Source organism: Tauraco erythrolophus, chromosome 7 (assembly GCF_009769465.1).
Source record: "Tauraco erythrolophus isolate bTauEry1 chromosome 7, bTauEry1.pri, whole genome shotgun sequence".
NCBI lineage: Eukaryota > Metazoa > Chordata > Aves > Musophagiformes > Musophagidae > Tauraco > Tauraco erythrolophus.
Genome location: NC_141471.1, coordinates 60,608,169 through 60,626,147, shown reverse-complemented (window position 1 = coordinate 60,626,147; position 17,979 = coordinate 60,608,169). Strand labels below are relative to the sequence as shown.

Below are 17,979 nucleotides of genomic sequence, written 5' to 3'. Positions count from 1 at the left end.
CATAATTAGATCCTAAATTAGCATTCCAGCAATCACACCTATATTTCAAACTTCAATGTATTTAAGCTTGTGATATAATCTAATGAAGTCTACGTTTAAGGTATTTCTACAATACCAGTCACTAAAAATATCCCAAACTTTGAGTTTCAAATTACTTGAATGACTAATGGAATAACTACTCATGAGCTTGAGACACACCTGGACCTAGGTTGAGTCCTTAAACCCAGAGAATGCCAACTACAACTTCCATCTTTATGTGGTGATGGCTCCATGTCACAGAAAAGTTGGCAGCATGAAAGAACATTCAACAGTATTTCTCACTCTTACATACATATGTTACTGCTCTTGTCTATTACATGAGTTTAAGAAATTTTCAAATCACTATTCTTTTTTTACTGGAAAGGCAGGGGGGAAGGAGTGCATATATTTTATTTTATCAGCTATTTCTACAAGCTAGCTGAACTACTGGAGATTCTTCATGGGCATCTGCATGACCAAACAGGAAAAAGTAATTACATTTATTGTATATTTGGTATGCTAAGCTTCCTTCAGCCTCCAACAGAACTTCTACAAGGGCAGCCTTTTTAAAAACTGAAGGGACTTTTCATGTAATGACCAGGATGATGCATAAAACCCCTAAAACTCATGGCTTCTTTATTACAGAAGAGTTAAATAGCCTACAACTACTAAGGACAAATTTTAGAAACAATTTTATAATTAACACAACAATAGTGAATGAAGAACTCAGCTTCTGCACAAGCAGTGAGCAGAAGGGCAAATACTAGTGCCATAATTTGTACCTTTTGCAGGCTGCACACTAGCTACTCGTGCTCTGCTAACCACAAGGGCTGTTTCAGAGGCAAGGCATACTCCGTATGTTCAAAACCAAACAATGACATTTTTTCCAGCACTATCTTAGATGTTACTTTATTTTCTGAAAGCCAAATGCCTGTGATAGCTATAGTACTATGACTAATCAGACTATTATCCTCCTCCCAGAGGAGGGCCACGAAGATGATCCAAGGGCTGGAGCACCTCTCCTATGAAGACAGGCTGAGAGAGTTGGGGCTGTTCAGCCTGGAGAAGAGAAGGCTCCGGGGTGATCTTATTGCAGCCTTCCAGTACTTTCAGGGGGTCTACAGGAAAGCTGGAGAGGGACTTTTTACAAGGGCATGTAGTGATAGGACAAGGGGCAATGGCTTTAAACTGAAAGAGGGGAGATTTAGCTTAGATATAAGGAAGAAATTTTTAACTCAGAGGGTGGTGAGGCAGTGGAACAGGTTGCCCAGAGAAGTTGTGGCTGCCCCATCCCTGGAAGTGTTCAAGGCCAGGTTGGATGAGGCTTCGGGCAACCTGGTGTAGTGGAGGGTGTCCCTGCCCATGGCTGGGGGGTTGGAACTAGATGATCTTTGAGGTCCCTTCCAACCCTAACCATTCTATGATAACTAACACATGAATAATTTTTAAACTAGCAGAAAGTTAACAATCCACATATTATGTAACATACCTCAAAATGTTGATCAATTAATTCAAAATATTCTTGCAGGGGAATTGAACCAGAAAAGGTACATGCAAAATCTTTGCAGTTTTGCTTCTTGAAATGTTCTTTGAGTCGAAGCACAAGCTCTTTTGTTATCAGCCAAAGGTCTTCTAACTGATCACTCTGGATCCTATATCGTTCTTCGAAAACAAGAACAAATACGAGATGAATAAACATACATTTAAGCCACATATATTTACTGTACAACATAATTCAGATAACACAAATTTAGCTTGCTATCTGTATCCAAAGTCTGTATGAGATTTTTTGCAAGAGACATGTTGATTAGCGTTGAAGAAACATTTGTGTTTTATTCACGTCAGTCCTAAATAATCTCCCTTTTATCTTAACAGGCAATATTGTAGCACAAAATAAAAGTATTTATTGCTTCAGGACTACTTACTTCAGAGCATGGGTCTGTTCATGAAGAACAAAAAGGTGTGAAGAACTACCATCATAAGGAAACAAGAGAATTACTGGATGACATTAAGTCGTAACAGGCTGTTTGCAATTCTCTGCCCTAACACAACCTCAGTGAGCTTTTCTGAGGGTTGGAGGCAGAATCAGGCTCAATTCACTTCAGACCACAACAGAAGCACAGCATCCTAAGCATCTGATAACAGTGGTAGCAAATCAACTTACTGAATTCTTAGATAATACAACTCAGAATAATTTTTATTTCCTCTCCACTCCCTAGGATATCTTCTAGTAGGAAAAGTATTAGTCTAACTAGTCATAGACAACAATATTCAGTTTTGATAGTGCTATGCTTCATTCTAGATATAGTTAATATTAGTAGAAGGTGATTTTTATGCAGCTACATGCTATGGCTTTGTAAAAATGCCTCAATGTCGAAACGAAAGTGTTAATATTAATTCCAGTGAAAAAACAAATTCTGTTAGCCAGTGTTGTCGGCCTGAGCAAATTCTTTTAACTTATCATATTTTAGTGAATTTCAGATTATCAAGCTAGGATAAGATATTATTCCTGTTGTTTCTAGTCCACAATTGTATAATCTTCTCTTCAGGTTCCAGGAAATCAGAATCAACTAAATGTTGAGGCAAAAAACAGTGTGTAAAATCACAGCAGCATGTTTTTTAACTTTTTTTTCAGAAAAACACTTCCAAACAACAGTTCCTTATTTCTTTTCATTACTCATTTATCAATATCTTATCCAAAAGGACAGACAGAAAGGCAGCTATGAGGAAAAAGAGTTGCTGGGGTTTGATAGAAAATACTTTTTTTTTGCCCTTGTTAACAAGGTTCACAGTAAATCAAATTAACCAGAATTCTTTAGAACTTGAATGTACTTATTTAAAATTTTCTCAACATTAGTAATTCAAGATTGTTTGACATTGCCACTGGCACCATTCCCAGGATATGTATTTCACTGAATAGAGAATGACAAATTCTGTTTACAGTGTAACAGGAAAGAAGCAAGTTCTATTTAAAAACATGCCTGTTAAAGAAAAGAACACCATCTGCTGAAGATAACATTCAACCTAATATCCATTTTTTAAACACTCACAATGTAATGGCTGGACTTAGTTGGATGTATCATCCTACTTTGCCTTAAGTGATTTTTCCTTGAAGGAAATTAGCTCAGATGTTTTCAGGCCAAATCAACAGTCATTCTATTTATAATTGACATATCTAATACATTAATGGTTTAAAATGGATAAAACTCATTTCCTCCAAACTGCATATTTAGTTTCCATACATTGTTTGTTGGTCAATACAAACACAATCAAATTTTACCATGGCCTGAGTAGAGAGCATTGCAGTCATTTGTTTTGTATGATCTTCCAACTCTCAAAACCAACAAATTAGATTTAGCAACTGTACGAAACCGAGAATCTTTCGTTGTACTAAACACATGCTTTCAACAGAAATACAATGAAAAAGCTAAAGAAAGAACTGTGCTTCTGCTCATCCTGTGCTTTTATAACAGTTAACCAACTTGTGTTAGCTTTTTGTTATAATAAGCTCTGTTACAGAAAATTACTACAGATTTTCAGAAAATTCTCGAACATAAAAGCAGGAAACTGAGGAGCACCAGTAGGTTCCATAGGTTACAAAGGCTTTTAACACTACAACAGGTTGCCCAACTAGCACAACCTGCATTAAGAATGGTTGGCCTTCCAGTAGGTTATCTGAAGGAAGTCTAGAAGATTCAGTTCACTTCTCAGCTAGGAAGCCTGCATCAGCGGGAAGAAATCCAGCCACAACTAGCAGTCAAGCCTTCTTCACATTTTGATCAGAAGACAGTTTGAAAAAACTTCAACAAAAAACCTTAAAACCTTCATCCACATGGGGCAAGCTCTTTTTTATATGTATTAACTGTCAAAATGAACGGCAGGCTGGGCTTCCTTGCCAGCAGTCCTCCTGACAGGCTGAACAGCTTCAATTACTGCACTGTTCAAAATGGATTAGCTAATACAATTAAAAACAAATGTGAAAATAGACGTCACACGTTTGCAGCTCCAGCACTGAAGCCCAAGTGAACCTGGAGACTTTCATTCCTACAGAACTTAAGGTCCATTTGATAAGGTATATGGAAAAAGAAGTCTCCTTCCATTGCCCAAGATTAACATCTTTCATGGAAAACCAGAAACAAGGATTCATCAGTTCCAATTAACACTCTTACTTTTCTGAAACACCACTACTTCTAGGCACTATCTAGACATACAATTCTCTTTTTGAAGAATATTTCCACAATTATCATGTGCCATAAGCATTTTTACAAAGTATAAACTTAGCATTAAACTACACAGCAAAGACCTCTCAAATAATACATCATTTCATCTGCATTCATTAGTTCCACAGAAGATCTGTTCACTCAAGCACTATTGTTTTAGTATCATGAAATTCCACCAGACAATGCTTTTGCATTATGGATAGTCTCTGTTCATAAAAACATTCTAAATTATACTTGAATATTTTTTTTTTTTTTTTTTTAAGTCTTACTCAGGTAACATTTCAAATAAGCAAACCCCGATAAGAAAGTCTGTAACCAACCCAGTCCAATGCATCAAGTGGATGCTGGAAACAAGCTGCTAAACATAGGTGGCATCCAACTCCTCACTTGTTTTCTACAGTAAGGATTCCCAGACACAAGAACTGAGTAGTCACACTACGAGAAACAGATATTTTGAATCTCCTTTGTCGAGTGAACTCCACAAGTAAAGCAGTGTGGGAAAGTTTATAGTAAGACTGCAAGCGTCATTCCTAGCTAGTGAATAAACAAACCTGAGGGGAAAAGCTCGAGGGTTTGGGGAGAGGGAGTTAGAAGTTATAGCCTCACTAGGAGCTAAAATACATTCATTACAGACACAAATTTGTTCCTTACACAGCATCAGATTTAGCAACTACACAAAGTCCAAATGAAAGACTTAAACTGTAATCCAGAAAAAGGGTTATTTATAAATCCTTTAAATTCTTTAGTTTCTAAAAATTATCATTGCATGCCTAGTTAGTTCAAGCTGTTTAAGGTCTACTATTTAAACAAATATTAAAAACAAACTAACAATAAAACAAGACGAAAATAACGCACACACAAGCCAATACAAATAGATTTGAACCTTAGAAATGTACAGCGATTCTTGGTACAATGAAAGAGTCTCCAGATGGTTTCTGGTTTTAACATATTTGATTACATTAGAAAAGGTATTAAATATTATCTCATAGCTCACAGCTGATGCCACCAGTATTTATATAACCCATCATGAATATTGATTTTTGAAAACAGCAAGGCAGATTATTTTTGTGTCAAAAGAATTTCACATCAACAAACTGGATTCTGATTTCTCACTCAGAACAGTTTTCATAGAATCATAGAATGGTTAGGGCTGGAAGGGACCTTCAAAGGTCATCTAGTCCAACCCCCCTGCAAGGAACAGGGATATCTCCAACTAGATCAGGTTGCTCAGGGCCTCGTCCAACCGGGCCTTGAACGTCTCCAGGGATGGAGCATCCACCACCTCTCTGGGCAACCTGTTCCAGTGTTCTACAACTCTCATGGTAAAAAATTTTTTCCTAATATCCAATCTGAATCTACCTCCCTCTATTTTAAAACCATTACCCCTTGTCCTATCACAACAGGCCCTCCTGAACAGCCTCTCCCCATCTTTCCTGTAGACCCCTTGAGGTACTGGAAGACCGCTATAAGGTCACCCCGGAGCCTCCTCTTCTCCAGGCTGAACAGCCCCAACTCTTTCAGCCTGTCCTCATAGGAAAGGTGCTCCAGCCCTCTTATCATCTTCGTGGCCCTCCTCTGGACCCTCTCCAACTGGTCCATGTCCTTCTTATGTTGGGGACTCCAGAACTGGACACAATACTCCAAGTGAGGTCTCACGAGGGCAGAGTAGAGGGGCAGAATCACCTCTCTCGACCTGCTGGCCACGCTCCTCTTGATGCAGCCCAGGATGCGGTTGGCCTTCTGGGCCGCAAGAGCACATTGCCGGCTCATATTGAGCTTCTCGTCCACCAGTACTCCCAAGTCCTTCTCCTCAGGGCTGCTCTCGATCCAATCACCACCCAGTCTGTATTTGTGCCTGGGGTTGCCACGACCCAGATGTAGGACCTTGCATTTGGCCTGGTTGAACTTCATGAGGTTGACACGGGCCCACCTCTCCAGCCTGTCGAGGTCCCTCTGGATGGCATCCCTCCCTTCCAGCGTGTCGACAGCACTGCACAGCTTGGTGTCATCGGTGAACTTGCTGAGGGTGCACTCCATGCCACTGTCCACGTCACCGACAAAGATGTTGAAGAGGGCCGGGCCCAACACGGAACCCTGAGGGACGCCACTCGTGACCGGTCTCCACTTGGACATCGAGCCGTTGACCACTGCTCTCTGAGTGCGGCCATTGAGCCAATTCCTTATCCACCGAGTGGTCCATCCATCAAACCCATGCCTCTCTAGTTTAGAGAGAAGAATGTCGTGCGGGACAGTGTCAAAAGCTTTGCACAAGTCCAGGTAGATGATATCCATTGGTCGACCCTTGTCCACCGATGCTGTCACCCCATCATAAAAGGCCACCAAGTTGGTCAGGCACTATCTGCCTTTGGTGAAGCCATGTTGGCTGTCACCCACCACCTCCTTGCTCTTCATGTGCCTTAGCATGGTTCCCAGGATAATCTGCTCCATGACCTTGCCAGGCACAGAGGTGAGGTTGACCGGCCTGTAATTGCCCAGGTCCTCCTTGTTCCCCTTTTTAAATATGGGGGTTATGTTCCCTCTCTTCCAGTCATCGGGGACCTCGCCAGACCGCCACGACTTCTCAAATACAATGGCCAGTGGCTTGGCAACTTCATCCGCCAGTTCCTTCAGGACCCGCGGATGGATCTCATCAGGTCCCATGGACTTGTGCACCTTCAAGTTCCTCAGATGTTCTCGAACCTGTTCTTCAAGTACAGTGGGCGGTGGTTCATCCTCACAGTCCCTGCTAGTTCTTTCCACAGCTTGGGCAGTAAAACAAGAGGCTTTATCAGTGAAGACTGAGGCAAAAAAGTCATTGAGTAACTCAGCCTTCTCTATGTCCCAGGTAACCAGAGCACCAGTATCCTTCCAGAGGGGGCCTACGTTCTCCTTGGACTTCCTTTTGTCCCCTACATACCTATAGAAGCTTTTCTTATTGCTTTTTATATCCCTTGCCAAAAAAGCAAGTTTTCATAAAGCATTTCACACAGTGTTCAACTGGAAATCCCTGCAACGTGCAATAGGTATTCCAGCGTTTCGATTTGTTAGTCTGCTGTATTAAATGAAGACTTTGTGCTCTGCTGGCATGGAAAACGCTGAACACTATTGAACTGGTACAGTTCCAACGCACATGCCAAGGAAGAGTTTAGTGAGTTGCGTAGTTGTGCAGGGAGAGACCATAAACTCTCCAAAATGAAGAGAACCAATCTTTTTTAAAGAGCACAAACTCACAGGTGGTTGGAACATGATCCCTTAATTCAGAAACCACCCTATACAAGAGACACTGGACCAGGTTACAGAATGTCTACATGCAAGTTCATACCTTCTGTAAACGTAAAAAGGATACTGAACCCATAATCCTATACTTACAAAGATATATAGACATCTGAAGACAGAGGCAGGCATTTACTTAGATGTAGAGATGCAAGTAGGGTCTGATGCCTGAAGTCAAGGATTACTGAAAGTCAGTGGAGAGTTAGAAACCTGCTTTTTTTAACCGCTTTCAAAAATTCCAGTAGATGACTACTTCCAAACACAAGTGTTAACATACCTTTGAGGAAAAGAGTTTTTTTACCCACTATTATAACAACAGTGTTAACTCATGAATAAAAACAGGGCTAAAAATTTGAAGAAAATCAATTGCTTCAAAGAACTGTCACTGTAGTGTACCACATTTTGAGCATGATTTTTTCTTTTATTATAAAAAATTTGTGCCTTCCCTGTAACATAATTATACTTAAGAGGCGATAAGAAACTGTCAGTTAACATTTTGAAACTCCTGTGTTAATTCTCACACAGCGATTATCCTTCTTTGTATGATCCACATTCTCATTCTGTACATACATTAACTGATGATCAGGCCTCATTTACATCAATACTAATTGCACTTACGTGATGTTTTTGAAGCAAGAAGAGTGGCTTTTGAACCAGTTAAAAACCGAAATCCCAGAACATTTGCCTGGTCATCCTCAGACGGATCAACAAAGTCTGAAAGACAAAGTTAAACACGGTTTTCTAGAATTCAACAATCCTGAAGTCATAGCCAGACCCATATCAACCTCTGCACAAGCAATTTAGGAAAGGCAATCTGGATGAGACTGCTCCCCTTCCTAGAGCTCAGAAGAACATGAGCAGCAGTTTGGTACACCCTCCCTTCATCCACAGGTGGAAGCAGACCCACACGCTGTTGCTCTTCCCCAGCCTGGAAACAAAGGTAGGTTTCTCAGAAGTTCAGTCTGTACCATCTAAAAAGAATTATGATTAGTGCACAGCCCAAAGACTATCATTTTACGAGACGCAAAGTCACATCTAATTCAGATATTTATGCAAAAACTGTGCAGAAATTATCATGAAAACTTCTAAGTGCTCTCTCTTTTCAGCTTTTAGCACAGAGCACAATCACCATCTTGCTTGCTAAAACTAGCTGCTCTGCAAAGTCCATGCTTTCTTTTCATTTCGTATAGCGCATCATACCAGGTTAAAAGGCTCAATTTTAGAGTACCATATTTTAAAACTACTCTGTCACCTCTCCTCCCAATCTTCCACTAAAAATAAGTAAAACAGTAGAAGAGATGCAATTTTTACTGAGTACACTAAAAATCCAAAGCTCCTTCACAGACCACATTATAAGCAGCACGTTTTTTTTACCCCCACTCCATCACTGAAAATGGGATGAACAGAAATCAGAAGATTTTAATATCTTCTTCTGGAACACATTAGGCCTGTGTTTTGTGTTATACTTTCAACAATGCATCCCTAGGTTAAAAATAAAATATAATGCTCTATTTCGAAAGCATTATTGTCTAGTCATAATGGAAGCCTATGATCAAAACCTCAAAACGCAGACCTTTTAAAAAAGTTTGAGTAACAGCACACTCATTTGAGATAAAAGGCACATCTACCCTCAAAGTACAGAAAATCATACTACCAAAAAACCCAATCATGCCTACTCCACTGCTCTCAGACAAATGTCCTATGTAAGTTATTCAAAAAGAGATGCAGCCCCACCTTAAAAATATCATATTGAAGTTGTTGGCCCATACAGCTCTCAGAAAACTGGTCCATAACCTTAGTTCCCTGAAGTTCAGAAACTTAATCACTGCCAGACTGAACTTATTCACAATCATTTTATAAGCCCTGGTTATTCATTGCTTCTTGTGCTAATATGATCATCTAGATCCATGATACGGCCACAAAATATTTACTGAAGGCAACTGTATTCCTCTTTTTTGCCTGTGTTTTATTAAGCTAAATGAGTCAGTCTCTTCTAATTCTCTTCCTCAAATCCCTAGATAACGTTCATAGCCTTTTTCTACACTTTCGAGTTTGAATTAATTTTTATTTAATATCAGCAACCAGCAGTCAGTGTGCCAGTGCATAGTAACACGATATTAGTTTCCTGATGGAAACAAACGTTTTGTCTAATGCCTCCTCAGTTCTCATGTGTTTGCTTACGATTGTACCATACTGTACCACAGAGTATTCCTGTGGTAACTCCCACCTCCTCTATCTTTTCCAAATTATGAGCACACAATTACAGAAGAAATTATTTTCATAGCATTAAGCTTCGTAGTATTCAATTTCATTCTTCTGTTTCCAGTCCTAAATGGCACCTAATTCTTCCTTCCTACTATTTTAATATTTCCCTGACTATAAAACGTAGCTGAGGTTTGTGCATCAGAAAATATTGTTAAGTACATGTCTTCTTTTTGGTCCAAGAAGGCTAATGAAATTATTAAACAACATCAGCTCCAGACCAAAATATCAACCACCCCACAAATCTTCCTCCAAAGCGACTGTACCCTTCCATACAACATTTACCACTCTAGCTTTGCCCTGCTTATCTTGTTTTAAATGAATGCCCGTGTTTTCCCCATTACAACACCACCAACACAATTTTATGTAAAGTGATCTTCTGGATACATAAAAATCAGATCCATATCAGGCCCACTGTGTAAAGAAATCTGCAGTTTTAGCAGAGACAGATGTACTAACCCGGGTGAATTATTATTGAAATATTACGCCACCGTTTCTTTCAAAATATATTTTTTACACATTCTAACATTAGCTTGGTTAATTATCTCATTACTTTGCATGGACAAACAATTTCTATTGGAGTTCCTAACGCATTTCCTATTACAGACATATTTAAAAACCTACCTGGAAAAATAGTGAGAAAACTGATGGGAGGTTTATTGGTATCAATAGTCAGCTTGTGGTTTGCTGCTTTTGAAGGTTGAGCTGGAAAGCAAACTAACCGCAAAGGCAGCCTGAAGTTACACCGTGCAACTTTTGGTATTCCTAAAATGAAAGAACACAGATTCATTTTTCATATCCATATTCTGAATACAAGATACTTCATACTGCTGTCCTCAAAGAGGCATAACAATATATTTTTAATGTGATTAAGGAATAGAGTAAAGCAAAAACCATGCAATATTCTCAATTTTTGTTTAATTTTCCACTTGAAATATCTTTAAATTTCAATACTTTTAATCACCTTCTCAAGTCAACATTTTCAACTGAATGGGAAAGGCAAGAGCTATTAGCCAAATCCACTGAATACCTCTATTTACGCCAAATAACACGCAATGAAGATTAACATTTTATTTTATGCTCCAGACAAGCAATTCTACTGTAACATAGAAAACAGAGGTGTGATTATTCCTGGTGCTTCAAACACAAAATTGAAGCACGTATGTTTTTTATCAGGAATATCACAAATGAAACTCTTAAGAGCAGATTTATTCATCTTTAATACTCTTAAGTAACATCTATGCAAGCTTCATATCATCTGGCAGCGCTTTGTGGCTTGGAAAAAAGTGTATCTAAGATTATTACCCAAAAGTATATTCCATTCCATCTTTCAACTCATTGCATCATAATAAAACAGAACTGTAGAACAAACTGGCTACTGCCTTTGGTATTGGGTTCTAATACCACATGCAATTTTATCAGAACAGTGCAAGAGAGAAGAGGAAGTTTTAACACTAACATTTAGAAAACACATCCATTAGAATGTGTCAAAAATTTGCTCAAACAAAAATTTTTTAAAATTGCTGGCATGTCAGAAATTGCCCAGGATGTTCCATATGAAAGGTAAAAGTGCTAGTTGCTATGAAATACAGAGTTCTTGCTCTTTTAGTCAGCCAGACTATGAGGTGGGTTTTTTTTGAGGAGGATTTTTTGATGAAGCAGCTACCAGGGAAAGCTTGTTTTGTTCGGGTGCAGCCATCACTATAGACACCAATACTTATCTTATCAAGAACAGCATTAATGTCATAGCAACAGTCACTCATTCTCTCCCAAATAATCCATGAAAGTCAAACACTAACCCCAACCTGCACCTCAGCAGAATAATCTGAGTTACTGTCATGGATTATACGGAGACAGAAAAGTCATGGAACTGACAGCTACACAGAGGTTGTCAGTCATGTCAGCTTAGTATAAAAATAGAGCTCCACGATTTAATGGTCATCCAAGCAATCCTTTTGGCTAACTATTCCACTCCTTTGCTGCTTTGTGGATCTCTTGCAATGACAAATTATTTCTAAGGCTCATCTTAGGGGAAAATGTTACTAGAAGGCTCAGATTCATCCTGCTGGTTGTCAGTTCATCAGCTCTTTTGGCTGGCTGGTAAAGCCTCCAAGTAAATATTCTGCAGCAGCTTGTGAAAAACAAGATCAGTGTAAAATATGCTGAAAGCTTAAGAAAGGTCCTCAAAATGAAGATATCCCTGGGTTCTAAGGAAAATTTCTGAAAAAATACTTGGCGAGAAACTCATGACCTTTCAGAATGATTCACTCAACTGTATCTTTGTCATCGGGTGGGAAAATTATAATCTTTTCTCGATGACAACATAACGCAAACATCTTCCTACTGAACTTAAAGAGACTTATCAACAGGAAAAAATTAGTGACAAAACGGGCCAAAATCATTTTGAAATATTTTTATATTTAAAACATGTTTTTCTTCTTGTTTCAAACCAGCTTTTCCTCAATAGCCTGCTCGCAGTCTGCCTCATCATAAACACAATTTTTCAATATTCCAGACAGAGGTCATAGCAAAGCTAAATCAAATAGTACTTGTCTTTGGGAGGAGACTGGGGAGATTTCCAGTTGATGACTCCAAAACAACTATACATAAGAAAACCAAACCAGAGAGCTCCAACAACATTTATCACTAAAAACTCTTCCTGGGGAATGCTTTCAGAATATTTCAAAATTTTAAATGGTAGTAAAGAAACACAAAGCAGTAGCAAAGTGTGGGAGCCAGAGCTTCCTCAATGCTTTTGTTATTATGTCTAGAAATACATCTCACTTCATCTAGAGTTGTGACACATTGCACAATAATTTTAGCACTGTAATAAAGACAAAATGTGAAAAAAAAACAGATTCTCTTCTAATCTGAAGTACAACAGAAAATTTGTAACATTATCTCATAAGTTACTACTATTTAAAGGCATACTATGCACTTATCTGATACAAGTAATAAAACAGTTACATGCACTGTAGTTACGATTTCACTTTCATATTTCTCATGCATTCATCTTAATATTTGAAACATAACATTGATGTACATGATAAAAACCATCAAAGCTCAGATCTCTAATTCAGGATGTTAAATATTCAGAGAATTTATTCTTTTCCTGGTATTGATGACCCTGAGTTTAACTAATCCAGTGGACCTCACAGTAACCCGAATAAATTTTGTCCCAGATAACTCTAGAAAGTTTACTGTGCTCCATAACATTCTCTTCAGCATCAGGTTTTCATCTTGAGTAGAAATTTCTTAAAACAAAATCCAAATTTTCATTTTTAGAATGTTGCTCTTTCAAATTGTACACACTTATTTTTATATAGTTTATTTCTATCTTTACACTATTTTTAAATAATTTTTAAAATTACTTTGTGTAGCAGAAGTCTGCCACATGGTGATAGCTATTCTTGCCAAAACTAGTATTTTATTGAGATGGTTCAAGCATCTATTTCCTGTATGGCACCTCAAGGTCCCCTGAAATACCCAGAAACCAGAAAAGGAAGGGAACCATTAACACAGTTATCTACTTTTTTACTTCACTTAGTATGCTTGTAAGAGCATAAGTGTTGAAAAACAAGAATCAAATATACATACATCTGTATGTTTAACTTCTGTTTAGGAAAACTGCAAAACTGAAAACACGCTTTCGAGTTGATCTCTAACCCATGACAAGCAACATTTTTCCCCTCCCCAAAACGTGAGAGAATTTGTATTTAATATATATTTTTAAAGTTAGTAAAATATTTCCTACAAGAACTGTATCTTTTCACCACATGTACACAACTATATTTCAGAACTATCCTTCTCTCTTTCTGGTCTATCTATACATAAGCTAACTTCCCAGTCCTGCTTTGCCTTTTAATTGTAGCTTTTACAAGTACCACACCGACCACAATCACAGCTAAGTTTTGTACTGCTGGTATTCTCAGCTAGAAAGGAGCCTTTTAGCCTTGAATAAGATGTTTCCAGCAGGTATTGGAATGAAGATATTCTCAGAGCTACTTACACTAAACAGCATAGCATTAGCTACAAACCCTTAATAGCTGTTTCGGTTGCACCAAAAAAGCTATGATTTAGCTGGCAAAGCTCTTATTGAAACCTGAAAAAAAAACCAGCTTATTTTTAGCTATTTTGGTAAAGAACATGCAATTTTGTTTTCCAATTTCAATGCACGAGGCACTTAATACTTTGCAAAATTCCAATGTTACATATAAGAAAGTGCAATATACTTCAAAGAAATATCTTTACTACTTTCTATTTCCCCACAGGTAATTGTCATCTTATGTCTAAGCCTCATTTACGTTCAATTTTCTCAAAGTCACACCTTCATAGCACCAAACCAAGGATAATAAGAACTTATAGAAATAATAGGTAAAATAACAGCTCCCTTCCCAGTCTGCTTTATTCAGCATACGCTGTCACTCACGAAACCATTAAAACTTTGCATTTTTTCCATTCACTCACCTTCAGGATTGAGCTCTACCGTATAACCAGCAATGGCACAAAAGAGAAAAAAGAATACATAAGATGCTACTCAAATAATAGAAGAAGAAAATGTAGTAACAGGCTTTCAAGAAAAGAACTTAGCCACATTTGTTAAGTAGACAAGACATAGACATAACGCTAGCCAAAAAGCAGACATGCGACCACATTCATCAACTCCAGTGCAATCCCATCCAACTGAGTGACTCATTAACCTTCAGCTGTATGATTCCCAGAGACACACTAAAGATTGATTTGGCCACAAATACAGATGTCTTAAAAAACCAAAGAGGAAGAAATCTCTATTCAGATAAAATGAAGTCACGAAGGCACTTAAATCTTGTTTATTAGTATGTTACCCTTCAGGATTTGATTGCCTTGTACAAGTTACACTAGCACTCGTACATAATTGAATAGAATTATCCCAGCTCAATAATTTAAACAAATATCCAAAAATTTAGCAAGATCTTAATTATGCTCCTTTATTTAGAAGTCTTCCAAATTCTACCATTAAATGTAAATTTTTAAAATTTCTTCTACAGTTCCCTAATTCTGTCAGATGTCATGTCTTCTGGGGATTTTTTTTAAATTGCATATAAACAAACATACATAAGATACAAGATTTCTTTACTTTCTGAACCAAAGGCTTGCAAAATCCAACCTAATATCTCAAATACAAGCTTAAGTTTAACTAGTATCACCTGAAAGTAGTAATACATTCATTTGCCAGTGCGAAATATCCTTTAAGTTTGATAAAGGATCAAAGCAAAAATCACAGAAGCAAGACCAGCAAAACAAAAAGCAAACTTCCAAAATCAGAGGATCCAAGATACTCAGAAGTGTACTACCTACACAGTTGTACCACAAAACCTGCCTAAAGCCACATCACTAAGTTAGACACGTGTGAAGGTACGGCAAGGAATAAGCAGAGTCACAAACACAGAGGGACTGAAGTTGCACAAGCTGCTTGTGCAGGTTCTCAAGGAAAAAGGAGGAGCATCCTTTTCTCTCCCACCCTCTGCATATATCTGCAAACCTACCTCTAAAGAGAGTAGCATCAAGTTCTTTAAAAACATGAGTTTCAGTTTTGTCTAGAAATAAGCATTGCAATCGTCACACAGCCTAGACTATCATCATAAACAAGGTTTCAAGTGAGAAGTGATATGAAGTAAATACTGAAATAAAAGTGTCTACATAAGATAAAGTACTCAAGACCACCACCCTTCACAGAAGCCCTAACTCCACGTGCATTTCTTTGATGCCAGCCTACTTACTCCATGTCACCCTTCCCTTTCTGCTGGCACAGCTCTGTGTTTGCACAGTGAACCAAATCAGCAAATCTGGCTGAGAAATAACTGTTGATTGTGTGAGCACAACAGGGGAGGAGGTGCAGGAGTGAAGCCAAGCAGTGAGAAGTGAAGAACAGGCAGCTTAAACTGGTTTATGCTGCATTTACCTTAAGGTGGAAGCCCTGCCTAAACACAGTTTCTCAGTAGTCTGACACATTGACAAGACTGTGTGCAGAAAACTAAGCTAATCAGTCTTCAGCCACAGATAGCAGGGTAAATTTGCATATTCTATCACTCGGGTCCTTCGGGCATTATAAAACACAGCAACTCGGTTTCTATTCCTTTGGGTCAGCTTATTTGTTTAGAATGACTGTGTTCAACTGCTAAAAGGGGAGTGAGGAATAATCACTCCCAATGCTCATTCAAATCTCCTCCTCTGTGGGGAGGCAGTTATTGTCATACTTGTTGGCAGCCCAGAAGGCTGAATAGTCATAAAGATGTAATTAAGTTCTCACTCCAAGAGGTGGTCTCTTAAAGAGCAGAACAGAAGTAAATTGATAGGACAGGGTGGGAAAGCCTGTACAGCTGCTTCCCAAGCCAAAAGTATATCATTTCACCCCTGTAAGACTAATTACATACCTTAATGATGCTACATAAAATATTAACTAAAACTGAAGGCTAGACTCTCATACACATTATTTCCTTTAACTGCTGCTGTCTTTGATATATTTCAAAAGAACATTTCTAAGAAATACATAAAGAAAAAGATCCTGAAAAAGGCAAATTGGTTTGAATCTCTAGTGGCTTACCTGTTGGTGTATCATATGAAACCACACAATTTCCTTCTAGTTCTGATGGAGAACAATTCCCCTTCAAAAAGACAGATAGGACCACAGTTTCAGATGAATCTGGTTCTAAAAACAATACAAAATTAAATCAAGTAACAGAAGCACCCAAATGAAAGCAACATACTTCCTAGTTGTTTCCACCAGTTCACCTTTATCAAATAACTTTTTTTAAAATCTGTAATTTGTAAAAGGCAAACTAGTCTCTCCAACTTGTAACTATTGAAGCATAACCAATAAAACAATTTGGCACACTGAACAGAGAATATCAAAACAAATGTAGTTTTATATTGCAATTTCAGTATTTTTCAAAATCATCAGCCCTTTGCTCCTGTCACATGTTGAGAGAAAACGTAAGAACTGCTCTTTCAGATGAGAGCAGCAGTCAGTAAAGCTTTGTTTCAGTAGGGACCATTACTATGCACTTTGGAGCAGAAATGGTCTGCAGTCCAACTAAGGCAGCAGGACACACTCTGGTCTTCAGCTCCACTTGATCTTCAAGGCAATCCGACCTGCAGCCTTATCAGCAGAGCTGGAAAGAGGCCAGAATCACCCAACAGTTGCTGCTAGGGTGGGAACATATGCTAGACTGTCCATAGGTAAACAAGCTTTCTGTCCCTGCTTCCAGCTCAGTAGTGTCATTTCTACAGAGACAGAATTGCCAGCAAAACAAAACGCCCCAGCAAAAGCACCACAGAATAACTGATTAATTATTTTTTCCTCCATCACAAAGCTGCCACCCTGCCTCTCCTCACCTGCCATGCATCGTACTGTAACAAAGGAACCAACTCCACTCCTTTCTACCTTGTCTTCCTCCACCAAGCAGCATCTAGCAGCTGCTGAGTGCAGGCAAGGCAAATTTGCAATTGCTTTAACTGCAGTATACCTGCAAAAATGCACTCGGTGGAGGCTGGACTGTACCTTTTAAACATCCTCACAAAAAGTAATATGATATAGTACCATTACAGCTAGTGTAATAACTTACCTAAATCATCAAAGCCAAACTGGTCACGGGTCACTGCTAACGGAGCTTGTACACACACCACCAGGTTTGGTTTCTGCGCGGTCACTTTGCTCTGTATTGTTATCTAAAACAAGTGACATACAGAAGTATTTAAAGGAAGCAACAAATTAATCCCTGTGGGGCAGGAAACAAACATAATCAGCAAAAAGATATGAAAAACCTGCAAGGAGCAATTCAGCAACAATGTTTAAGAACTTCAGATTTTGACTTCAAAACCAGTATTTTCTTTTTACAATTCTTATTTACTTATGGCCAATAATGGAACACAATAACTTGAAAGGCTACAAAAACTGAGGGGATTTCTCACATTCTTTGTAATTTTAAGCCAAGACAAACTAATGCTAAAGCTTTACTTCAAATGTTAATATTTTGCAAGCATCATCTGCATTTGTTCTACTGGAAATAAAAATAAAATGTTGCTTCTTTCAGGTGACTAAAGCAAAAAAAACCCAAAAAGAATGAAACCAAAGCTAATCAAAGAAATTATTTCCTTTAATTGCAAAGAGCAATACCTAGTCTTCTTAACTTCAGAGTCAAATCAAATAAGTATTTGACTTCTTACT

At 38.3% G+C, this 17,979-nt stretch overlaps 1 protein-coding gene across 1 annotated transcript in view; it reads right to left on the bottom strand.

Moving 5' to 3' along the window:
* Positions 1-17,979, bottom strand: part of BBS9 (Bardet-Biedl syndrome 9) — a 301,146-nt gene that overhangs the window by 222,010 nt on the left and 61,157 nt on the right. The window contains exons 13-18 of the mRNA XM_086614220.1: positions 17,378-17,480; positions 16,357-16,461; positions 14,241-14,255; positions 10,398-10,538; positions 8,130-8,225; positions 1,508-1,680 (exon numbers count right to left, since the gene is read on the bottom strand). Of these exons, the coding sequence (XP_086470346.1) occupies positions 1,508-1,680; positions 8,130-8,225; positions 10,398-10,538; positions 14,241-14,255; positions 16,357-16,461; positions 17,378-17,480 (633 nt within the window). The remainder of the gene's footprint in view (positions 1-1,507; positions 1,681-8,129; positions 8,226-10,397; positions 10,539-14,240; positions 14,256-16,356; positions 16,462-17,377; positions 17,481-17,979) is intronic.